The sequence below is a fragment of the Littorina saxatilis genome, linkage group LG9 (genome assembly GCF_037325665.1).
Source record: "Littorina saxatilis isolate snail1 linkage group LG9, US_GU_Lsax_2.0, whole genome shotgun sequence".
Lineage (NCBI taxonomy): Eukaryota > Metazoa > Mollusca > Gastropoda > Littorinimorpha > Littorinidae > Littorina > Littorina saxatilis.
In genome coordinates this window covers 20,315,059-20,341,639 of record NC_090253.1, presented here as the reverse complement: position 1 = coordinate 20,341,639, position 26,581 = coordinate 20,315,059, and the positions used below count along the sequence as shown (strand labels likewise).

The 26,581-nt window shown below is 41.3% G+C and overlaps 1 protein-coding gene across 2 annotated transcripts in view; it reads right to left on the bottom strand.

Moving 5' to 3' along the window:
* Positions 1–254: 254 nt before the first annotated feature.
* Positions 255–26,581, bottom strand: part of LOC138975557 (serine-rich adhesin for platelets-like) — a 72,311-nt gene continuing 45,984 nt past the window's right edge. The window contains exons 3-7 of one of the 2 annotated variants that reach the window (XM_070348268.1): positions 20,282–23,545; positions 18,657–18,689; positions 10,669–12,831; positions 3,856–10,586; positions 255–3,072 (exon numbers count right to left, since the gene is read on the bottom strand). In XM_070348268.1, coding sequence (XP_070204369.1) covers positions 12,794–12,831; positions 18,657–18,689; positions 20,282–23,545 — 3,335 coding nt within the window. In that variant the 3' untranslated portion in view covers positions 255–3,072; positions 3,856–10,586; positions 10,669–12,793. Of the gene's footprint in view, positions 3,073–3,855; positions 12,832–18,656; positions 18,690–20,281; positions 23,546–26,581 lie in introns of both variants that reach the window. The other variant, XM_070348266.1, reaches the window with a different exon arrangement.

Genomic DNA, 26,581 nt, shown 5'->3' with positions numbered 1-26,581 from the left:
AAATGTTTGTATGTGGGTACCCGTCAGTGTCTGAATAATTTCTGTTCTTGTCGTCAATTCCAATCTGCTAGTTTGCTGAAGAACGTGAAAATTAAATTGTACATTATCATATATTGTTCTCTTTTTGCATTTTAGAAATTACGTTAAAGATCACAAATATCTATTCTGTCGAGTCAAACATGTGAATGTGTTAAAATAATTTCCTCTGTTTTTCTCTCTCAAACCCACACACACACACAAAGTGAAAAAAAAGCTTCAACTAAAATTTTTATTTTCACTCAAACATGACAACCAACAAACAACACAGCAGCTCAGCTTAATAATGTTATATGATATTTTGTCTTTTCACACTTTCATTTACTCAACTCTCTCACTTCAAAACCCCACCCTCCCCCTTTCCCTGGCACTACTTTTGAATGCAACAAAATTCATCTTACAATTACATCTTATGAGACATTGTGCCATATTGTTGCAGGCATTTATCATTGCAACTGACCTGACTAAATTCTTAACAATGTGAGCACATTTTTACCTGCATTAACTTGCAATGGAAATGAAAGCGTATTGGTTAACCTCCTTGGTATACAGGTATGAAATCATGACATCCGCTACAAAATCAATGCACTGCCCAACAGTCAAACATGGGATATGGCTTTAAATTCAAGAAAGGCTACAGTGAATGATGCCATGTTAAATTGCAGCATTTCACAATCTCGAATACCTCACTAATTTGTAACAGAAAGCTGCAAGCTAACTTGATAAGAGTACTTATTCTTAGCAACACCTTACAAATTGAGAGAGAGAGAGATGATTTCGACTTTCTGTATTGTTAATCATTGAGTGAGGCAAGTCTTCATACCCCATTTGCAGAAAGGTGTTCAGGCATTGAGAAAAAAAAAGTCCTGACCTGGCCATATTTACCAAACAAATGATTATAAAAACAACCAAAAATAGCTTATCACATTGTAACACATGTACCACTTGTTTCTCCTCACCAAGGAGAATACAACTATTTATGCACTAAATTTCAACAAGAATCCCCTCCCCCCTTAACTTCACATAAAAGACAAAAATAAAAAGATACCATAAAATATTTCAGAGATTGTATAGTGAAGAATGGAAGCCTACTTGAAGATGAAATCATCTGTATAATCATCTGTATAAATGACTTCTCCCAATTTCACTTTTAAACTATTTCACAATCAGAAATCACATTCACGTAGGATACACACAGCAACCACATTTGTACACAAGAAATATGTATACCCTAATAGTGTTAGCCTACACGTTCCGCCCATGTCAATCAAACCACACCACTTCCTGCCTTTCATTTTCCCAATAACATTAGCACAGAGAGTTATCAAATTACAAAACATGGCATTTCATGGGTCAACATCATAAATAAATCAGCCAACTCTCTCCTCTAAACTGATACACAGTTGTCCATTTCATTCTTGCAGGAAATACAAAATTACGTAACTTAAAAGAAAAAGACAAACATAGGATGGAGGAAAGCACAAGCAAATTAGCGTTCATGTTCAAACACAATTATAGACCTTCAGTCTTTTAGAAGGAAGATGCATCAAGCTAAAACAAAAGACAAAAACAGTAACACGTCACCTCAATTTGGCTGGAATTGCAATTCAATTTTGCACAGTGATAAGCCAAATTTCACCTTCAGGTTTAATTTGGCCAAAGTGTTACTGACAATCACATCATCAGTACGACAATGAAACAAATAAAAATGCAACTACATGTACATGAACAGCAACAAAAGAGTAAAAAAACTGTTCATTTCAGATTAATCCGACCAAAACTGAAGACCGGAGTACATGTATGGAACTAAAAGTAACAAGCCATCTTGAAGACACCATAAAAATAGACTGCATATATACCGGTATATTTTATTCGATATTCTGCTTAACAGTTGACAAAGATCAAAAGTCATTCAACTGTGTGTGATTGAAGTCTACCCAAACCCAAAAAGTTACACTACACTTGTTGAAATTTTTTTTCCTGCACAACAAAAAGGAACAAGTTTTTGGCCAATAGTGGAAAAGAATACAAACAATCCGGTACATAGAAGCAAAGCAGAAAATAAATAAAAACTCACGACAACTGTACAACTGAATGGGTCAAGGCGGAGTGAGTAGGAATGTAAGAGATAAGAAATGTTTGTTGCTGAGTGCTCCACATTTCTCTACATGGTGTTTTGTTTCTCTTGACGCCGTTTCTGGACTTACCTTTCAGTTAAAATTCAGCTAGCACCAAAAGAAGAATGTTTTGTGTAAATTTGAATCTGCTGTTGAATTCTTTTTCAGAAAACAAAACTCTTGTCTCTTGTGTGAAGCACAGACTTTTACTCTTTATTTGGTGTTTAACGTGGTTTTCAACCGTTCAAGGTTATATCGCGACGGCGGGAAGGGGGTGATGGAATAGAGCCACTTGTCAATTGTTTCTTGTGTACACAAAAGCACTAATCAAAAATTTGCTCCAGGGGCTTGCAACGTAGTACAATATATTACCTTACTGGGAGAATGCAAGTTTCCAGTACAAAGGACTTAACATTTCTTACATACTGCTTGACTAAAATCTTTACAAACATTGACTATATTCTATACAAGAAACACTTAACAAGGGTAAAAGGAGAAACAGAATCCGTTAGTCGCCTCTTACGACATGCTGGGGAGCATCGGGTAAATTCTTTCTCGTCCCAATCAAAATGGGACTGCCCCTAACCCGCGGGGGGCTGTGAAGCACAGACATCTTTATGACAAAATACTCTTTCATCAGAATGACAACTGTAACAGCTCTTTTTGAAACCAATGAAACATTGCTTCTGTGGCATACAATTTAGACTGGTCTAACTTGAGAATTGTATCAGTTTGATAGGGCTGTACTTTTTTCTGCTTGAAGAACATTACCTAATTCACACGATTTCAATCAAGAAGCCAGGAATAAAAGGCTAAAAGCAAGAAAAGAGACTAGATCACAATGCTGCAGGTCATTTTCTGTCACTGGCCGCTGGTCAGACAGATGGTAGACATGTTTGGAGAGCGTTCCTCTTCACTTCTGCAACACACAAACCAGGTAGGAAAACATTAGAGACCAGCTCACTATGCAGTCCAAGGGATGTATACATAGAGATTACACAACGTCATCGAGTGAGGGACCAAAAAATATTGAAACTCGAGGATGATTTTTTTGTGGTATCAACCGAGACAGTAGGTCGAGGTTGATACCACACAAAAAAATCATCGAGAGTTTCAATATTTTTTGGTCCCTCACAAGATGACGTTTGTGTAATTTGTGTATACAATGATAAATTGATTGTATACAATGATCAATCTCTATACCTTCCTGTCACTGGAAGCAGCAACACTTGAAAGCATAAGTTCCCTTGACAAACGTCATTTATGATTGGCGTCATCTATGAATGACGTCACTGTCTAGACAAGACAAGTGCCGGTATCGGCAAACCTTGTCGCGGCAAAGGGCTATGACCCGTGCCTTGATACCATTGAGATCATAGGAGATGCACAGCAGTGCCGATACCAGGTTTCTTTAGCTTCACTTTAAAATGATATCAGAACGATAGTTATTCACTTGAAAGTGAACACAGGAGAGTTGTATACAGCAAAATAACCATGCACACCAAGACACAAACACACAGCAACAGTAGAATACTCTGTGTGTGTGTGTGTGTGTGTGTGTGTGTGTGTGTGTGTGTGTGTGTGTGTGTGTGTGTGTGTGTGTGTGTGTGTGTGTGTGTAATAACTGAAAGGGTAAGACCTTGAGACATGTTCTTGTGTAAAGATACTGCTAATTAGAAACCAGGCTGAACCAAAGCCTCACCTTTTACTTCCAAGAAGTAGGCACGTCGGTATTCAAGAACAGCAGGCATAGAACTTGGATCCCACAGACGTTGAGAGCAGTGGTAGCAGGGACAGATGATCATCACACAACGAGATGAGCGATGAGCTGACCATGTCCAGCATGACGCGTTGCACAGGCCATCTTGCTGCCAGATTCAGTCTGGATGCCCATTGTGTGTGTAGAGAAGAATGTTCCAGTGACCAGCAGGTGAAAATCACCAGCAGCATTCCCTTACAAAAAACACCATAAACAATTTTTTCCCCGACCTAAATAGCTCTTCTTTGAAGCTTACTTCCATCATACTTTCTTATGTTGACTTTGATGCCAGCGAGGATGACATTTGACAATGTTTTGCGGTGTACATCTAATTGTTGCAGTTAATTAGAGGTCACATTTAAATTACTTCCAGAGCTTTGATTTTATAATGATCACTGGTAATCTTGAACTTCAGTGTGTTAAATTCATAGCTCAGAATTCAGAGGCATCTGAGCCTCCAAATTTGCAGAACCTGCACTTGTAAGTAAAACAAGTCATTTTAGATCCCTTTGAAGTCACGGAATGAACTGTACCTTTGTGTACGATTGCATTTCATTTACATGCGTCAAAGACGGAATTATCCGTGAATTGCGACAGGGGACGTAACTCTGTCGTGTAAATGATGTACCTTGGTTAAAAACGTAAGCTTTTTGGCGTCATTTTCATCGATCAAATAACCAAATAAATTAATTATGCTTAAGTTTAGAGCTCAATCCGTCAATTAATTTCACGACAAATGTTCTTTGGCTTGTTTACAGGGACTTGTATCAAAAATAAGTAAAGAATGCCACTGAATTCTGAGCTATGAATTTAACACACTAAAGTTCAAGATTACCAAATCTCTTGTTTTGCTGCACTCTTTTCACTGGTTACTAAAGTACATAGTGTTTAACTGCCCTACACATGGATACAAACACTTGGAATCAAGAACAATGTTCATCTATGAAACCATGGGATCAATTATTCTTGAGATCACGCATGAATGCTGTGCACAAAACGGCCCTGATCATTTTGCAGCACACGAATGTTTTTCTCCTATTTCAGTAAAAATTTGCAAAGAGACAGAAACTTGATTTCTTATATATGCTAAACATATACCCAAAACAACTGTTCAAACTGAGAAAAAAAAAGACAAAAGCAAATCCAAAGCAACAAATGTACATACAAGTAAGTATATTTTACAAGAAAAATAATTACAATCAGTGATAGAGTATAAAACAAAATTTGGTATTCTCTTTGAAAATGTCACTAATCCAGAGCATACAAGGTTTAAACTGCTTTTCTCCTGTAATTGTCAACAGACCTTCAACTGGAACAGTTCCTTGGTCACTGCTAAGCTTTTTGCATGCAAGCAATGCCATTGAATTGTGATCCTAACGTTCAGATAAGCCATCTCAGCTTGGAGAGCAATACTTGAACTGCAGAAACTTTCAAAAATGTCCTGAACAAAAGGAGCAAAGATTATCAATACTGCGTTTACTGTGTTTAACAGCTAATAAAACACTCGTCAAGAAACACAACAAACTAATGACAGGTATCAACAGTCACAATGAAGAACGAAAGATGCTGAAAACATTGGCTGCCACTTACAAAAAAATCCTGGTATTCAGTGCATAACACATTCCTTTGGATTACTTGACGGTAGTCAGGAACATTAAGTTTGCTTACTGAAAACATTACAGGCAAAGTGTGCACAACTTTAACATAAAAAAAGAAGAAAATATGTGACAGGAAAACATACACACCGAAACGTAAGCACTACATAATGCAACAAACCATTTCATAAAAAATTACAAATTTGAACAGACTTTTCCAAGAACATACATATATATTTATCTGAGAAGTAGCAACCTTCATTCACACTAAAGCGCGCACACACACACACATAACACTAACCTGCACGCTCTTTTCTCTCATTCCACTTTGCCTTTTCACTTCCTAGCTTCCTCCTATTTTTTTTCTTGTCGACAAGCACTCAAGCACAAAATAAACAATTAAAATGTCGAGCCAATTGCAATGTCATCATAAACGAAGCTGAGCTGATGTAAATTATGTCACGCATATTATATATATACCATATCATACAACAAAGTCATTAACAATTGAACGACACACACAAACTTTCCATCTATTCCAGTAAAACTTAGCACTGTCTGCTTTTGTAAATTGATTCAGTTCGTCCTTAAACTCACGTGACTAGTCACAAAAGAAAAATGTTCAATCCACTGCTGACCAATGCATTCAGAAAAACAAACAAATCTCCAAATCCATAATAAAAATAATTAAAAAAATGCCTCCACAAAAAAACTTTTTGTTGCTGTTGCTAGATATAACAAATTCTAGTGAAAATGAGTGAAAAAAACACAAGTATGTTTATGGGAAAATTTCATGATGCTGACAAGTAAATTCATGCTTACAAACAAAACATTGACCGCTGACTTGCATAAAGGAGGGGTAGGTAGGAATCAAATATGTTACATCAGATATTCACATACAATTTACATACATACAACCCAAGCAATCATCATACATATATATGTGAGGACAGTGTTGTCTGAATATGTCCATCCATAACTGAATACAATTCACTTGTTCAAACTCACTTTTCAACAATGTTCAACTCTTGTTCAAACTCACTTTTCAACAATGTTGATCAATTCCCTTGAAATTATCTGATGCTTTTTCTTTTTTTTCTTTTTCTTTTTTTCTCCACACTTGTTGAGGTAAGTTTTATAAGGAGGATGATGTATCAATCAATGCCAGAAACACTGTCACCGATTCTGCAAAGTGTTAGACTGTGACAGCAAGTCTGACACACAAGATTTTAAAGTGTCTGTTTTTCTGTGTCTGAGCTCATGTGCGCACATGTATGTATGTGCCTGTGTGTGCATGTGCACTAGTGTTTGTGAGAACATAACTTGATAGAGAATTGAAGTGCTTGATAGCAATTCCGTCCTTGTATAGAAGCATCTCAACATACATACACCCTTGTACATATATTCAAAATTACATTCAGCGCATAAACAGCACACGGAATTCACACACACACACGCCGTCTTTCTCTGTGTCATGTTCACAATCAATTTTCAAATTCAAACTCAAAACAATCATTTCTTTTTCCACAGAATTCAGCATCATGTTAATCCTTATTTCTCATTTAAAGTGTGTACATTTTCTTGAAAACTTGACACATCTGCAGTGAACAGTATGTACATATAAATATATACCTACATGAATACACAAGCAAAAGATGATGTGAATACCTGCAGCCATTGAAAACATTACCCGACTTAGTATCTGCATCACCATTTCAAAATGCATTTCCTCTAAAATGTCTGTTCTTTTAATACTTGTTAATGCCGAATGACACTGAAAATGACATTGCCTCACAACAAAATACCTGTAAAACTGACATTGTCTCCAAATCATAACACTCAACCATCTATAAAACTAAAAGCCATTCTGAGAGGAATTAATTTTCTTAGTCAAACATGCCACAACACATTTGTCAATTGAATAGATGTACGCTATACTCCAAACAGTGTCATAGAAAACACAAAGAACATTTTCATCATTTACTTTCTTTTATCATTTTTATTTTACACTAAACCACCATGTAAACTTGGCAGTCGATGCCCTGAGAGAAATTATCCCCCTTTACCTAAACAAGAAAGAATATTTGGGCTAAACTGTGCGAGTCATGGCAGAGAAAAAAAACCGGATTGATCCGAGGCAAGCCAGTTGTGATAAAAAAGCGATGATGAAAGCCACCCTTTACCTCTGCTTAATGAGCTGCAAACCGGCAGCGAAAACCACATCAATGAAAGGCATTTCTGTATGTAAGCAGGCTATAATATAATATTTATATATATTCAAGTACACCACCTTAGAAGTTAGATGTGTTCACACTTTTGTGAACAGAACACGCATTTAGCATTTCATTTCAATTCAACCATTACTGTACACGAGAAGCATGTGACAAGCCAGCGAAAATAACAAAGGAGGCAACTGATCACCCATCAGTTGAGAAACGGAACAAGCAACATACAATTCAACAATGTGCCACAGCCTGGCAATTTATTTGAAATTAAAAGATATAACGACAGTGTTTCCATGGCTGATACAGCAAGTTCTCACCTTGCTTCACTCAAATTACTTAGCAAAGGGGTTGATTTTGTTTGTTTGTTTGTTTGTTTGCTTAACGCCCAGCCGACCACGAAGGGCCATATCAGGGCGGTGCTGTTTGACATTTAACGTGCGCCACACACAAGACAGAAGTCGCAGCACAGGCTTCATGTCTCACCCAGTCACATTATTCTGACACCGGACCAACCAGTCCTAGCACTAACCCCATAATGCCAGACGCCATGCGGAGCAGCCACTAGATTGCCAATTTTAAAGTCTTAGGTATGACCCGGCCGGGGTTCGAACCCACGACCTCCCGATCACTGGGCGGACGCCTTACCACTAGGCCAACCGTGCCGGTAAAGGGGTTGATTCAGACTGCTTGTGTGTGTCATTAACACTGGGTATTAATTCAAATTGCTTTTTTGCTTCATTAATCTTCTAGAGATATTCAAATCAGTCCTGAAGCCCGTGGAAAAGTTGCAGGACTTTTCCAAATTCTTGACCAGAAATATTTTAAAAAATCAAGACTTTCTGTGAGCTGACCGCACAAATCTCTTTCTGGGTGTCAGAAAAAAAAGGTATTTACACAAACTGTATACAGATCTACATCTGTACATGTTTTCATGCTCATCTCACGACATGCTGTACCTCCCATGGAAACAGTGCCACAAACAAACACACACATTTGTTCATGGAAAATATGGAAACAAAGTTAATCTGACATTACAAATGATTAGAAAAAAAAGTACAGCTTCATGAATTAAGGCAGAAAAAAAATCCTTTTGAAGGTTAACACTATTCCACCCTCCAAACCCCCTGGATCTGTAAATCCGTGCTAAACACACAGCCCTTACAACAGCAACTTTACAAATATCTCAACATGGTCACAAACAAATGAGGAAATGTGTACGATGGACACAAGGAACATCTCGCCCAAAACTGTTAAGGTATGCACGAAGATGCCCGGCGCAAATGCGAAGCACACGGCAACACACGTTAGAATTCTGTATCACAGAAAAGTAGGGCCCATGCGTGCATGGCTGTGGGTATGTGTATGAATGCGGATCTGTCAGACTTCAAACAACTCATATAGCACCTCATTAACACAACACAAAAGCGGATGGTACAGCTTGAAGTCTCTGTCACAAGCAGCAATGGTGGGCAGGACAGGGGTGGACATACCAGTGAGAAAGGGGGAAGGTAGCGGATGCATTCTACTGGATGGGTGTGACGGAAGCAGTGCCGTAACATGTGCTTTGTATCGCACTTTTTTCTTCAGAATGTTAAATTGGAGGCCAGGGGTGGTGTGCACAAAAAAGTGCCCTCCTGTGTTGAACCCAAGTACTGGGTGGGCAGGTTGCAATCTCAGACAAATCTCTATTTTAACTACTCCTAACCAGCGCTTGGTTGCCACCAGTTGGGCACTTTCATGTGCCCACCACCCCTGAATGTAGGAATGCAGCCTAGTATACCATGCCCCCTAATGCTGAAATACAAGAAATTATTAATGAAAGGATCTTATCATCCCTTTCTGAAGTGGAGATTTACTTGAAACTGCGCACACAAAATTGTGTCACATTCTTCAGACATGAGACCAGCAAATGTTCAAAAAGTAGGAAAGTAAGCCGGGGTGTGGGGTCCAGGGGCAACGCCCCGGTAGGGGGTTCAGGGGGGCTTCGCCCCCCCCTGACGGAAAATGAATGTTAGAATTATAAAGGCCATTTTGGGGCCTCTCCTGATAGCAAAAAATGAGATCATGCCTTTTTAAAAAGCTATAAAACCCACAAGAATAATATGTTTTAGCATTTTAAACAAAAGTGTGATTTATAACAATCACACACACACAAAACTTTCCCCTTATTTTTTCAGTTGCTAATGAAAGATGAAACACCCGACTACGTTCTCATCAACTAATTTCGGTGGTGCACTCGCCCTATCGCAAAAAGAAAAAAATGACAAAAGTTCGCTTGCATTTATTTTATAGAATTCTCGCGACCTGGCGAAAAAAATGTCGATGCACCTCTAGCCCTATGTATCTGCTAGTGGTACCGGTCAGTATCGTCCACAACCAACCACTCAAAACGACGTACTTTGCCGTAACCTGACCCTGGGGTCCGGAGCCAAATCGCCGACCGGATTTTTGAGTGGACGTGGTTTGCAGCGAGAGTTATCTTTTCCTAGCTTGCCCCATGCATAGATGCTACACCAAGTCCGTATTTCACCACGCAGTAGCCGTTGTCGCACCACGTGCACACGGCCTGACCGGGAATGGATATCTTGGGCTGGCGCCTTTCTTTCTTGTTGATAGTGACAGTCACTTCTTCTGACAGCCAGTTGGCTTTCCACTTGTTTTTCACACTTTGGTCGTCGATCGTAAGAGCTTCCACAATACGGAATCCAGACGCCATGATGCTACCTTTTTCACCTTCGGCGTTTGAAGATCGGCAGCCAATCAAAACAACCCACAAACCGCCATCGGTGAATAATTAAGCCCCGGCGATAATCGTCGGAGATCGACAGCCAATCAAACGCGACCCATGATACTGCTATGGGTTCACGCGAGTGCTGGGGTGCGAATGCACCGACTTCAGACGCAGACAGCTTCAGCTGAACGGTTCATACCACCACCTATGGGTTCACGCGAGTGCTGGGGTGCGAATGCACTGACTTCAGACGCAGACAGCTTCAGCTGAACGGTTCATACCACCACCCCCCTCCCCCCTTTTTTCTCAACGAATTTGCATCGATCTCAAGAATGGTCTGTGAGCTAAGGAAAATATCGGAATTCCGATAAAAATCGGACCAGTCCCATGTCTGATTCTTCTCATGGCTCTCTCCTTGCAGATAAACTCAGTGTTCAGTAGAAATGTTGATGCTTCTTTTTTCTTTTTTTTATGAGTGAAAGGAGTTTTTAAAATTCCCCTGTCACCATACTGTTTGCAACCCTTCTTGTTTGTTATTTTTCACAATTCTTGAAGAAAATTACAAAAATGGACAAAGGCCGATTCTCTGGCGAACGTTGATGAAAAGGAAAGCAATGGCTGCAAATTTTTTTTTACAAGACTCAACACTCCCCCTGTTTAGACTTCTTCTTGTTGATCAGTCACCTGTTTAGACAAAATGAACCTCAGAAAACAGCATATTCTGAAGCCGCGCTTGACCAGTTAATTTGAGTGTTAATATTTTTACATCAAACAATCTCAGTCAGCAACACAAACCATGCTCAAAACGAAGAGCAATCATACACATGTCAATGCCAAACATACAAATCATATACAGGCTGGGTATTAGGAAAAGGGGGGCGGAGGAGGGGAGGGGTCGGCCAGGGAATTGGGTGTGAGGGGTGTCAGGCCAGCATCTTTGAGAGATGAAAAAAAGAGCACGACGCAAAAAGACACACCAAGGCACCAAGCAACACATAAGCAGGCAAAAGTAAAGGGATCAGAAATCACATGACTAAAAACGATTGAGGTCATTGTGGGAAATATTAACACATCATCCCCAAAACAATCAAGTCCAAGCTTGAGTAGGTCACTCCTCGGGTAGCGAGAAATGTTTTCTCTTGGCTGTGGAAGAGCAGAGCAGTGTGAGGGCCACAAAACTCACAAGTGTCACAACATGTTTCTCCATAGATAGCATTTGCTTTTCTCTCTTCAGGAAAAACGACAACACGCATGAGTTAGTTTGTTTTTTTAACTGCAGTAGCAGCACCAACCGCAGCTTACAAGTATTGTCATTTCAAGCGACTCCAGCACGAGAGTTCAGGGAAAACAAATGAAGCAAAAATGCTGCAGCCAATGCACTCATTTGTTCCATTCTTAAAGCTGCAATGTAAATAAAATCTGTCACACTGCCCTAGCGAACAGACATGTGAAAATATAATTTTTTCCCGATGAAATTACTTTCAACAAAACTGTTCACATTTCCCATGCATGTTCAGGCAAACGCTTCTTCCAGTGTTAGTCTCTCCGTAACCTGATACTGAAGCATGCTCCTCAGTTTGCTAAATGCCCATGTCAAAAACAAGATGACCGATGTCTCATCCTAGCAGAAACAAGCAGAACTTTCAGCTTGAATGTTTTCGGTTTCTCTCCCTTTCTGCACGATTTTCAATTGTTTTTGTCTCAACAGACAACAAATTTGAACATGTACACAGTACCACACTACAAAAGACGATCTCTGCCGTCCTACGTGGAAAGACGCTCAAACCAAACAGCCCTGGTCTGAGTTTGGTGTATCACAAGCCAGTTCACAAGACGACAACAGTGAAAAGAGAACTTAGAGATGGTTGGCAGCTTCACTATATTTTAAGGAAAAAAAAAAGAAAAAAAAGACTCCAGTGGGCTTAGCCATGCTTCCAGCAAGCGGGCAGTCCGAGAAGCTCCATGCACCAGAACATTCTATGCCGAGTGTGCCACACCTTGTTTTGTTTTTTTAAGTGTTTAGTCACGACCATAAGTCGGTTCACCACCACAAAAAGACAAACATAAAACACAGCGCACACAACTGTTCACAGATGGATGAGAAAGTGAAGCTGAAAAACGTAGGAATTGGTTTCTGTGCACGCGCCACACACACACACGGACATGCTGTCAGATGGTATTATGCAGCCTAAGAAGTTGGACGATATTGTCTTGTCCCTGGGGTAGAAGCAGATGAGGGCTGGCGGACTGGTGGCCGCGCCGCGACTGGCTCTGTGTTGGCATAGTAGCACTGTCACAAAGCAGCCCCAGCCAGGAACGGCCTGTCCCATCTAGACCCGACTGCTGTAGATGTGCACCGATTTGGCTTCTGAAAGCAAAAGCAGCATGATTCAACAATGGATGAAACCTGATATCTAGTGGACACTAAAAATTTACAGACCAACACACATACCCCTGCATAAGTTAAGACCTACACATACGTTTCGTCTTTCACTCTATTGAGATTTTTATTATTCCTGCATGAGTAGTAGTAGTACTCAGTAGTAGTAGTACATTTCTTTCCAAAGCGAATCTTCTACAGAATACCAATTTTTGTTTGTTTATTTGTTGCTTAACGTCCAGCCGACTACGCAGAGCCATATCAGGACGAGGAAGGGGGGGATGAAGGGGGCCACTTGTCAAGCGATTCCTGTTTACAAATGCACTAACCCATTACTTGTGTCCCAGCAGGCTTTAGTAAAACTAAATTAATACCTACTGGAAGATTACCAGTTTCCAGTATGTTAAAATAGGCTTAACCTATCTACTGCTGGACTTACATCAGAACACTAACAGATTAAACTATACATGAATCGCGAGACAAGCGGCAAGAGAAGAGATTTTTGGAAAAAATACAGGTGAATGAGCAAGAAAGCAGAAAAAAGAAAAGAATTCATGAAGAAAAAGAGAGCATGACAGGAAAGAGGAACCAAAAATCTACCTAAAAGCAAACTAGAAAGCTCCTGCGGTTCCAAAAACAGGAGGGGCCTTTAATTTCATAACCGCAGTGCCCCACTGCGGGAACACAAAGGTTGTATTTTGTTGTTGTTTTTAACACGACAAGCTCCACTGGCGTACAACCTGAAAATGGCCCATAAGAACCCTTCAGTGAGTCAAAGGGCACATCAAGATTATGTAACACTGAGCCACCCTTTGCACAGTTTGCATCTGAGCAGTACAGCATTTCGAACGAGGTAAAATTACACAGAAAATTCTAAGCTCAGATAGCATCTAATTGCCTCATTTAGCTGCAGTGGTATGGAAATAGCCTGCTTTGAGCTTTGAAACTTGACTGCGTCCCATCAAAGTTTGGATGTGGGGGCCAAATGACCCCATAGTCCTTTTCTCCTAGGTTGAACCCTGAGAATACTTTAATATGGGTGGGGATCAGAATGTCTTAAAAAGTTCAAGGCAGTTTCAATCCTGGCGGCGGCTTTTCATTTACCAGACATGCAGCCGAAAGGCACAACAACTGTTTCATAAACATGAACAAATCAAACACCTGTACTAGAGTAACAGTTACTGAGTTAGTATCATTTTTGTCTGAAATAGCCTCATAGGCTATGTGAGCAAGTACACTTTTTAATTTTATGGGGGATACTGGTTGCAAAGCCAACTGACATTTCACCAGCACATTTTTCTCCCTATGGCATCAGACTGAGAGACTACAGCATGGTGAGAATGTTCATAGCCAACTCCTTCACAATAACCATATGTGGCAGATAGAGTGCTCCACATCCTCCTAACTCATTGTCTCCCAGGTATGGATATTGTCGTAGGCATGAAAAGGAGTCTAAAACTGTGACATGCTCAGGAAAACTTTTAGCCTAAAACGGAGACACACAAAGAAAGGCTAGACAAATCCAGTCACACTTATAAGCTCATAAACACACTATAAGTTCAAAAAGTAGTTTATTTTTAACAAACTAGTAAATTTAAATCCCGGCATATGTACATAACTTGTCACAACGTCACAAACTTCATTTAACCTTACAAGTGCACTATGACAGAAAATAAACATAACCCAAGCAAAAAACCCACATTAAATGACTTTAAATATCAAAACAACACCAAAAACAAAAATCTAACATTATTACACCCGACTAGAGCATTGTGTACATAACCGTCACATCATATCACAAAAATGCAACAAAAAAGGTGACAAAAGACGATTTCTGACCCCTCAGTACAAAACACATGTAAAAGAGATAGACACCAGACAGCCACAGCAAGGAGAAATGTAATCACAGAGGATGAAAGGAATAACATCCTTTTTCACTTCATCCGTAAATAATTGCTAAAAAATCGAGATTAAAACAACAATTTAACCACACAGAATGAAACCAACATCAAATATAGTTAGAAATGCTTACAACTATGAAGTTAAAGTGGCAAACAAGCAAAATCCGGTTATAGGAGCTAGACAATTAAAAATAAACAGCAGCAGTCAAACTTTGTTCATAACATCACAGCGTGACATAACCAAAACAGATACATTAAAACAAGAACATTCTGACCCAACAGGCAAACAAATGTATGGACATCTCCAAATAAATGAGAAGAACCCTTAAGAAGTAAAAGTTGTGGATGAAACCACCATAAATCCACTATACAGCAAAAGAAACCTATGTGTACATAACGGCACGCAAAGTCAGAGGATGAAAGTGCCCATATCAGCTAAAAATGGTGCCAAAATAACTGCAATCAACAAATCTGAGAAAGAAATTAGTAGCAAAGGGACACAGTTACCATTTTAAATCAAAAAACAAGATAACATATGTAGCAGGTAAGAGATAAGAGGGAAAAATACATTGTACATAACGCCACACTGAGACACCTAGGATTCTGAGTGATGTATCTTAAACAGATGCACACCTACAAAGGCAGAAATTATAAGAAAACAAATGACACACAGAAGGTACAAATAAAAAAGCAACTAGCAGCCCTGGAACATAAATTCAGATCATCATCAGAAAATGCAAGAAAAATGAGAATATGTACATAACATTACAACAGGAGATTATCTTTCATGCATTGAGTGCTGGTGAGTACTGCTCACTTAGATTTTGTCAGTTGGGAAATGATCACTGTTTATCAACAGACATAGGAACAAGAATACATGAAAAAGTATATAAGTGTAATATGATTGTGAAATAAGTTATCAATTCTGAAGATGGTTAAAACAGGATGTGTAAATAAAAATCTTGAAGCTCACAAAAAAAGTCTGGTCTCAGCCATAAGTCTCATGTAGGCTATGCCTCCAGAAAGATTTAGCAGCAAACATGTAAATAAAAGCCCAGTGTTCAAGGGACATCATGTAGCCGTCCTCCTTGAAGACTCGCAGGATGTTGCACACCGGTATACAAAAAAATAAAAAAATAAAAAAATAAAAAAATAAAAAAAATAAAAAATTCTCTTCCCACGGCCCAATTCCTCAGGAAGACCTTCCAGGCTCCCTCAGCAGTAGCTTTTGTGATCTGAAAGAAAAAACGATGTGCAATTATAGATGCATGTATAGTTTCTGAAATGCTTGCTATAAATATAATGTTTGGATTTTACACTATCTGCTATCATCACAGCAAAACGATATGATGTGACGTTATGAACATTTTCAGGGTCATAAAAACAGCTGAATGCAGTCATCTACTGCTCAGCTTTTAATTCTTTTAGCAAAAAAGAACAAGATTTTATCGTAGTAGAGAACTCTCTACTGCACAGCCTTCAGAACAAGATTTCAATAACGTGTACATAATGTCACACGTCACCCAGACAAGCTATCTCGAACTAAAGGCGTGTGAAGTTATGTACACGTAGTCATGGAAGAAAACACGAATCCCACAGACTGACAGAGAAAAGTCTGAATCTCATAACTCGGTCATTTACAAAGAACAACAAAAAAATGAACCACAAGTCTGAAAGAACGAAAATCAAAGAAAATCATTGATAAAAATGGTAAATATTCCGCGCCTAGCCCGAAGACAGTAATCTCATGATGTGACGTTATGAACATCGCACCGTACTTTCTCAACCGATTTCCTAGCCCGTCAGAAAGTCCCTTTCAACGCAGGAACAAAAGAAATCAACATAGTAATGTTTTCCACCTATTTGTACAAAGATTCTATTTGTATTAGCTTAACCATGCATCGTACGTTATCCGTCACGACAACAGCTTCGTATCTGAACAATCAAAATAAAATTTCTTCATTGTGCGTCAGATCGGAGACTTCGTTTAGCGCGCGATATTTTCGACTTGCACTCAACCATCGTTACAAACAAACAAAACACGTCTCAAACAGCAATATGACTTACAAAATTGATAAAACTTACCATCATTGTGTACAATCATAACACATTTCAAAGAATCACGACAAAACACTTACCTCCTGTGTTCTCTTATTTCTCGTGCGTTTCAAACGCAGACTTCTTCAAATGAAACTACGATCGCATGGCTGGAAGTCAGTAAACAAAGTTTGTTCACACCCCTTGTAGAAACGAGTCCATGCGCGGAAGAAAATATAGTACATAACTAACGCGTCACGACGCATCACGCAGTTGGCCGAAAAACCTTTCCCGTACAGCTGTTTATCATCGGATTCGTGTTTTAAACTTATTTTCACACAGAAGAATGATTTTTCATCGAAAATCAACAAAAACTTTGTTGTTCTAAAAGTTGAGAATGAATGTCGGCTCATTAATACACTCGGCCGGAAAATCACGACAGAGAATGACGTACATTCTAGCCTATGGTAATCTTCCGGTAAGCTCGACTCGGCAAATTTCGGGGCACTTCAAACTTTGCAAGGGAAAGACCGACCATTTCAGAATAGAATCTCCGTATTTTTTCTATATTTTGGACAGTGATCTGACAGTATGGGAAAGTTTGCCGAGCACACTGTTCTAGGTGTCACAGAATTGCAACAGATCACCGTCAATAATCACCAACAAAACATCGATTATATTCCGCACACGTGAACCACACACTACGGAGTCATGTCCGAGCCGAGAAAAATACCTTCTTCGTCAATGCTCTTCATGTTCACGATTTTAAATAAAAAAGAAGCATCAACAAGAGACCTTTTTCGGAGGTTGTATCACTTTTTCTGACTCGACGCCATTTTGTGCCTGTGACCATATATCCGTACCCACTCATATGGCTCTATCTGACCAGGTATGGATATATCCGTGCAGGGATGTTGCTACAAATTCATACCTATAGGACAAATGTCCTGAGTTCTTCAGCATCAATAGGACATTTGACCGCTTTCAGAAAGTGTAATAGGACATTATGAATTTGCGCCAAACAGCTTATAACACATTACATGGAATTGTTCCAAAGTCATGCGCCCACACACACACACCCACGCGCTGTAGAATACACATATATATAATATAGTAAATACATCAACACAGTGTGCGTATAATGTTGTATTTGTTTAGTTTCAAAGAAACCACAAAAAAGAAACCAATATGAACAACTTCAGAGCTCTTACTTTGATTACAAACTGCATGATTTGGATAAAAGTTGAAAAACAAAATGATCGGTTTGATCTAATGCTGATCTTTTGCAGGCTTTAGTTTTTTTTTCAGCGGCATAATTCAGTGCTTCGTCTTGTATCGAAAACAAAAGCAGACGACAAATTTAGTCAGTTGGAGTTGTCTCCCGTACTCCTGTAGCATGCACTGATCTAAAAATAATCCACTATTTTTAGATCAGTGCGCTGCACCGAGACGGTTATACCCAAACGGCGCATACCGCAAACGGTTCGGGAATTCCCGACAAAAGAAAAGATGAGTGACCTGCTGCAGCACAGCTGGTCTGGGCTACAAACATTTGATCAACATTGGTGGGGAACAAAGTGTTAATCATTTACGGGTACAGTACCACACTATTTCGCCAGGAAGGCAAGGGGTACTCATACATCCAGCTACAACCTTCCCTCAAGGGATACCAACCACAGTTTGTGATAGAATTGGTGAATATTACAGAAGAATTATGAGACATTACTAAATGACTAAAATAAACACAGTACTTTCATACTGCAAAAGGAGAAATCATGCACGCACAGCAAGTCATGAAACATTCTGTGAATGCTTAGATTAAACAGATTAACACAAATTTTTTTGAAATGCCCATTCATGCAATAGGGTACATACCATTCTTCAACTGTTTCTCAACCTTGTTCCAACCTGCAACGAAATCATGTGCACAATTTAGTAAAAGGACATGATAAACCATCTCACTAAAATATTAAAAATAGTAAAATACCACCCCTCTCTTGAAATTGAAAATGCTTTATTTCCTTTGACCAAGTTGGAGAACTGGACAAAAATAATATTTGTTCAAACAGAAAGAAGGATGGGACACAGCTTTCTGAGTTTCTCACTTTCACATGTATTTTTAGTATGTATTTTTGTTCTAAACAAGTTCTTGTATTGGGAGTGGGAGACACAAAATACAACACATGCACACACGCAAGCATGCACACACACACAAACGCACAAAAGGAAAACCTGTTCCCTGTTGACAGTCTAGGTGATGAATACTAAAACCTGAAATCATCTCATCATGAAATATCTTTTTTCCTGTCTAACTGTAAATAGCTTCGGTGTAATAATCAGTAGTAGTATGCCAACACCACAAACAGCAAAGCTAGCTTTCAAAAAGTTCCAACTCTCATGATTTGTCACTGTTATTTTAAAACTTGCATTTTATTTTAATACTGTGAATATGGAGACCCAGACTTCAAGTTCATGTGAAGCACAATTCAATGAAGTATGTATACTCTGAGATGATTAGTAACTTTTGGCTTGGAAAAATGTCTGAGATGCCAGTCAACAGTGGAACAGACTGATCTATCAACTATGGAACAATATCCTGAATTTAAGTTTATGATTAATTTCTTAAGTTAAATCCCCAAAAAATACTACAATTTACACCAACAAGATTTTAATCCAAACTTTAAATTCAACCCACATATCTCTTGATGCGGTGACAGCTATTTTGCATATTGAAGACCTCGGTATCCCATTAATGAAATGAAGGTTATTGTAGCAACTATTAGTTTCATCTGAATTGAATGATAACTGTGCATGTCTGTCGACACAGAATGTTATTTGGTAAATTGCTCAGAGCTCTCAACTACAGGTACAACGCCAACTGTATAAGACTAACAGTCTAAGTTAATTATCACAGCGGTCATTTGTAAATCTTTCTTTCTTTCTTTCTTTATTTGGTGTTTAACGTCGTTTTCAACCATTCAAGGTTATATCGCGACGGGGAAAGGGGGGAGATGGGATAGGGGAAAGGGGGGAGATGGGATAGAGCCACTTGTTAATTGTTTCTTGTTCACAAAAGCACTAATCAAAAAATTGCTCCAGGGGCTTGCAACGTAGTACAATATATGACCTTACTGGGAGAATGCAAGTTTCCAGTACAAAGGACATCACATTTCTTACTTCTTCTTCTTCTGCGTTCGACATCACATTTCTTACATACTGCTTGACTAAAATCTTTACAAACATTGACTATATATTCTATACAAGAAACACTTAACAAGGGTAAAAGGAGAAACAGAACCGTTAGTCGCCTCTTACGACATGCTGGGTAGCATCGGGTAAATTCTTTCTCGTCCCAACCAATATGGGACTCCCCCTAACACGCAGGGGGTCATCATTTGTAAATTGTATGACTAGAAGTAACACTACAGTAATAGAATATATAAATGATCAAATGTTATTTTTCATTATAACATGCACAGCAAAAGTTTGCAGCCCCTAACCTTTGCGAAGAAAGTTGACGGCGTCCATCCTGGCCTGACTAGTGGAGGCGGCAGCTGTTGCCTCGGGCTGGATGAAGATTTTGCACTCCGGCTTTTTGTCTTTGATCCGCGCTCCGATGATGAAAGAAATGCCGCCTTTCATCAGTTTCAAGGACATATCACCCGAAGCATGGTCCTCTGACGGATGGTTGTTGGACTGTGGGATTTCTGTCCTTGCTGCGGGAGCCACACTGGGGCCTTTGGCAGCTGGTCCTTCGAAATTCACAGTTGGAGTGACGCTTAGCGAAACCGTCTGGCCCTGCACCGTAGGTGCGGGGTTGGAGGAAAGTGTTGAGGGGACGGTAGAGAGAGTTTGCGGCAACACCACAGGTCTACTGTCAGGGGGCCGCGGTGATACTAACCCGTTCAGCCCTGCTATGTGCGGGCCCTTGGGCGGCTTGGTTGAGGGATTAATGTCATTGGAACTAGAAGAAGAAATGGTGGCAGAAGCAGCAACGGTGGTAGATGGCGCGGATGGCTGCGAGACAATGCTGCCAGATACTTTGTCTTTGGCTGGCGGCATGAAGACCGCTGGCTTGTCACCACTGGACGTGTTCCCTAGAGAGGCACTACTCTCCAGCTCCTCGTTACTGAAGACAGGGTCCCCACCAAAACAAATGTCTACAGGGACCACGTTTGGACTGCTGTTGTTACAGAAGATAACACTTTTCTTGTTCTTGTGTCCATTATTCACAGTCTTAGTTACCAGCTGATTAGTCTTGCTGATTAAATCAGCCTTAGTTGCTACGCCTTGAGATCTAGAACTAGAGGAGGGCTGTGTCGCTTTAGGCTTCACCCCTGAACTCTGGGCAGGAATGGAAACACCTGCACCACTTCCGCTACCGGTGCTGGTCACAGTCTGAGAGGGAGGCGGTGCTCTGGACACAGAGACGGCTGGAATGGTGCTGTTTTTGCTCACAGACACTGCCTGCAACTTTGTCTTTTTGTCTTCAGACACGGCACTGCTCTTTCTGTCTTCCGTAGCAGCTACGCTGGGAGGGGGTGAGGCAAACACCTCCCCGGGGGTCTCTGAACCAGCCTCACTGCCACGAGCAGAGTCAGCATCAGAGCCGACAAAACTGCCAGCAGAATCACTCTGAATCATGCCCATGGTGCCGGCCACTGTTATCACACTACCACCCTTCTCCACCACATCTGTGTCGCGGGGCAGCACCTCCTGGCTGCCGGTTCTCTGCAGGTTGCTGCCGGTGGGTGCCTTGGAGAGCTCCTCTGGCGCCGAACCGATGGAGTGGCGGCGTTCCTGGGGCGAGCCTTTCCACTTCATGGAGCTGGTGGGGGTGGGGTAGTCCTCCAAGTTAGCACCATCCTCCATGCTGGAGCTCACGCTCTCCGCCTTGGAAGAATCCACACTCTGTCGCGGGGTGACAGCCGACAAGATGGTGGCATACGACAAGGCGTATCCACCTCTGCCTCCCACGTTTTTATCAGCAGGCAGAGACTTGGTGGACTCCTTATCACTGTCTTTGTCGCTTTGCAGCAGCTGTCCCGTGTCGTACAAGTTCTCCATGGAGCGTCGTCGAGGATCCGAGCTGCCCCCAGGCGTCAACACAGGGAAAGCCGAGGGGCTGAGGTCGCGGGCGGTAGCATGAGTCTTGGCGATGCTTTCCGGCCGGGAGACTTTGAGAGTTGGGGGAGGGGTGAAGGAGCGTTTGCCTGAGCGTTGGTAGTGACTGGATGCCTGCCCCTGCCCAGCCCTGTTGTTTGGCACAAAAGATGACGAGGTCGCTGACGTGTGGTGAGATTGAAAAGGCTGGGCATCCTTGTTAGAATAATGGTGCTGACCGAAGGACTGGATACTGGTGTTGCTGCTCTGCTGCCTCACAGTTTCCGGCTGGGTCGGGGACCTCTTTTTCTTCTTGGCCGACACCACCGTGAACTCCGGCTCCTTCTTGGGAGGGAGATCCACGTCCGTGAAGATAAAGGTGGCAGGCAGCTCGAAGTCTGAGGGAGTCTGCTGCGTAGCCGAAGAAGCATCCGGTGAAGCAGCTGCCCTTTGAGAGTCCTTGGCCTTATCTACATCTTTACTGTTCTCCACCCTGGGCTCTGCTTTGGTTTCACCAGGCGAGGACTTTTCAGATGCTGTGCTTGCACTGGCTTTCATGTCTATTTTGGGAGGCTTGGCTCTGGATTTTTTGTTATTGTCTGTGCTGGATGCATGATCCCCTTTCAAATTGTCTTTCCCACTACTCTTGGGCTTGGCTTTGCTGTCTTTTATCTCCCCACTCTGCTCCTTCTTTATCACTGGGGCGACAGACTTGGTGACACTGGGGAGCATGTGGTTTTTGTCATTTTTATTGGCATCTGTTTTTGCGTCCCCTACAGGTTTGGGGGACCCAGGAACAGCAGATTCCACAGACTTCTCCCGCACTCTGTGGTTTTTCACAATGTCCGAGTTGTCTTTAGTCATTGCATCATCCTCGCCGTTTGGCTTTTCTGACGTGGTAGAGTTGCCCATCTCTTTGGCAACTGTATGAGCATCCGGACCACTTGCCAAGTTGTCTTCGGACTCACTGACCAACTCAGAGGGAATACGCTCACGGTCACAAATGGACGAGTAAGAAGAAGTGAGGGACGTGGTGGAACTCAGAAGCTTGGTAGTCTCCGACGCTGGGGCGAGACAGTCTTCCACACTCTCCCCAACACCCGTGGTCTGGAACTGTTTGGTGGTTTTGATCCCGTTACCTTTCGGTTTCTTGGGAGTTTTGCCCACAGAAGCTGCAGCCGTGTCAGTGGTGGTGGTGGTGGTTGCAACAGCAGCGGCCGGGGTGGCGATGCTGGCGTTGTCGCCCGGGGTCTTGCTGATCTTCTTCAGCTTCTTCTCCCCGATGTCGTTGTTGATAAACTTGACCAGGTTGTCGATGTCGGGGATGTTGCCTACGTAGTTTGGGTCTTTCTCGGGGTGGATCTCTTTGCCGGGTGTGCTGTTCTTCTTCTTGCCCTTGCGTTTCTCGGACTGCCCGGGGCCGGTGGGACTGGTGGGGTCGTCCGACTTGTTGCCCATGTCCTGCGGGTCCCCCCGGCCAACAGAATAGTCATGGTTGGACGCCGGGCTACGCCCTTGACTGCCCGACACGGCTGAGCTGCTCTCATTGGGGCGGGGTGGTTTTCTCATCTGACGGTACGACTGAGGGTCGATGGGGTTGCCATTCACATCCGTTGTCATCAAAGGTTTGCCGCGAGTCCCGCCCTCCTGTGCGCTCTCATCTGCACACACGTCACAAGAGAAATACATCAGTAACAAGAAGGGCAAAGCCCATACGCCTCACATGCTTGACCTTGACCTTTACATGACCTTGACCTTCAGGGTCAAGGTCAAATAACTAAACCTAGCAATGACATCATACACTAAGAACTGCTTTACACATTTTCCCCTACCAAAATACATGTGACCTTGACCCAAGGTCAAGGTCATCCAAGGTGATGCAACACAAAGCTGTTAATTCAAGACATAGGAAGTACAATGGTGCTTATTGGCTCTTTCTACCATGAGATATGGTCACTTTTAGTGGTTCACTACCTTATTTTGGTCACATTTCATAAGGGTCAAAGTGACCTTGACCTTGATCATATGTGACCAAATGTGTCTCATGATGAAAGCATAACATGTGCCCCACATAATTTTTAAGTTTGAAACAGTTATCTTCCATAGTTCAGGGTCAAGGTCACTTCAAAATATGTATACAATCCAACTTTGAAGAGCTCCTGTGACCTTGACCTTGAAGCAAGGTAAACCAAACTGGTATCAAAAGATGGGGCTTACTTTGCCCTATATATCATATATAGGTGAGGTATTCAATCTCAAAAACTTCAGAGAAAATGTGAAAAATAGCTGTTTTTTAGACAACATTTATGGCCCCTGCGACCTTGACCTTGAAGCAAGGTCAAGATGCTGTGTATGTTTTTTGGGGCCTTGTCATCATACACCATCTTGCCAAATTTGGTACTGATAGACTGAATAGTGTCCAAGAAATATCCAACGTTAAAGTTTTCCGGACGGCCGGACGGACGACTCGGGTGAGTACATAGACTCACTTTTGCTTCTCATGTGAGTCAAAAATGACTTCTCTGAACACTTATTCTTGGATACACACACACCTCTTTGCAGCACTGTATTAAATTACTTTAACAAGCTAGTGTGGTTGCAAGAGAAAACAAAACTGTCCAATAGAGGATCTGGACATAATGTATAGATTAACAAGTCGCGTAAGGCGAAATTACTACATTTAGTCAAGCTGTGGAACTCACAGAATGAAACTGAACGTAGTCCGCCGCTAGTGCAAAAGGTAGTGAAAGTGACGAGCCTGTTTGGCGCGGTAGCGATTGCGCTGTGCTTCATAGCATGCTTTACTGTACCTCTCTTCATTTTAACTTTCTGAGCGTGTTTTTAATCCAAACATATCATATCTATATGTTTTTAGAATCAGGAACTGACAAGGAATAAGATGAAATAGTTTTTGAATCGATTTCGGAAATTTAATTTTGATCATAATTTTTATATTTGTAATTTTTAGAGCTTGTTTTTAATCCAAATATAACATATCTATATGTTTTTGGAATCAGAAAATGACGAAGAATAAGATGAAATTGTTTTTGGATCGTTTAATAAAAAAATAATTTTAATTACAAGTGTCCGATTTTTAATGACCAAACTCACTCATTAGTTTTTAAGCCACCCAGCTGAAATGCAATACCAAACCCCGGCCTTCGTCGAAGATTGCTTTGCCAAAATTTCAATCAATTTAATTGAAAAATGAGGGTGTGACAGTGCCGCCTCAACTTTTACAAAAAGCCGGATATGACGTCATCAAAGGTATTTATCGAAAAAATGAAAAAAACGTCCGGGGATATCATACCCAGGAACTCTCATGTCAAATTTCATAAAGATCGGCCCAGTAGTTAAGTCTGAATCGCTCTACACACACACACACAGACAGACAGACACACATACACCACGACCCTCGTCTCGATTTCCCCCTCTATGTTAAAACATTTAGTCAAAACTTGACTAAATGTAAAAAGGAGAATATGGACTTGGAGATTCTGAAAATCAACCTGAAAGGAAAAACCATTGCAACAGTCACCTAACTCCCTCGCTCCTTTGTCTGTATACATGCACACACTGACACGTGTCCTAAGGTGTTCTGGCGTCTGTGTTATGTTGAGTGATGGGTTTGTTATGATTCTTCTTGGGTTTGTTTAGGGCTGTGTGCCAGAGCCCCGCCCCCCCCCCCCCCCACGAGAAAAGTTTTGCTTATCTTTCTAGTCTAATCAAATGCCTCCTGGTATGATGAGTTTGCACCACAGGTGAATACAATTTAAAACACGCTTCGATTAGCTTTATTGTATAATAACAATCCCTCCCTTTTATCGATCTATACTTTCTACCTTCCTGTCCTGCTTGGGCGGAGCAATGATGATTTACAAAAATGCTTTATAAGGGAAGGAAGAAACCCTTCACAATACATGTACTTATTTTCGCAAAGTCAGAGATGAGAAACATAACCCGAGGGTTCCTAGCAGTAGCGATAACATCCCCCTCAAATAAAACTTCCACGCTCTGCATTTACAGTACACTACAAGCACATGGTACACACATGTGTATGTGTACAATCTCAACAAACACCGGTTATTTTCCCTACAAACATCTTTTCTTCCAACCAAAAAAAACCCAGAGATGGAAAACAAGGCAGCCTATTAGTGACACAACCTTATCCTGCAAGGGTTTAACAGGCAATTAACCGGTTTATCAAATCTCCCGGACAAATCTGATCCCCTTTTCCACCTCTGTTTCCTACCTTGTTGCCAGTTATTCTCTCTCAGAATGTCTCAACACTGCACAACACTCAGGGTGTGTTTCAGGACACTAGTATCACAGCCCCATGCATCTTCCCCCTGCCTGTGCCAGAATAATGCTCAGTTATGCCATCCCGGTGCCAATGTGTGTGGATTCTTATCCCCCCCCCCCTCCCCTTTCGTCTTATCCCCCTCCTTTTTTTTGGTGCCACTTCTCCCTTCCCCACTTTTTTTTAAACCTAACCCCCCCCCCCCCCCCTCTACTTTTTATGTGTCAATGTGTAGGGGTTTATTAAGCACCCCCCCCCCCTCCCTTCCCCATTCTTTCACTCTATCTCGGTACTATTTCTGTCCGAAAGCAGTTGGCAGTGCCAAAGAGTGAGTCCTAGATGCAGGTATGCCTTATTCCCTGCTAGTGGGTCTTCATTGTGGCATTCTGATGGTTCC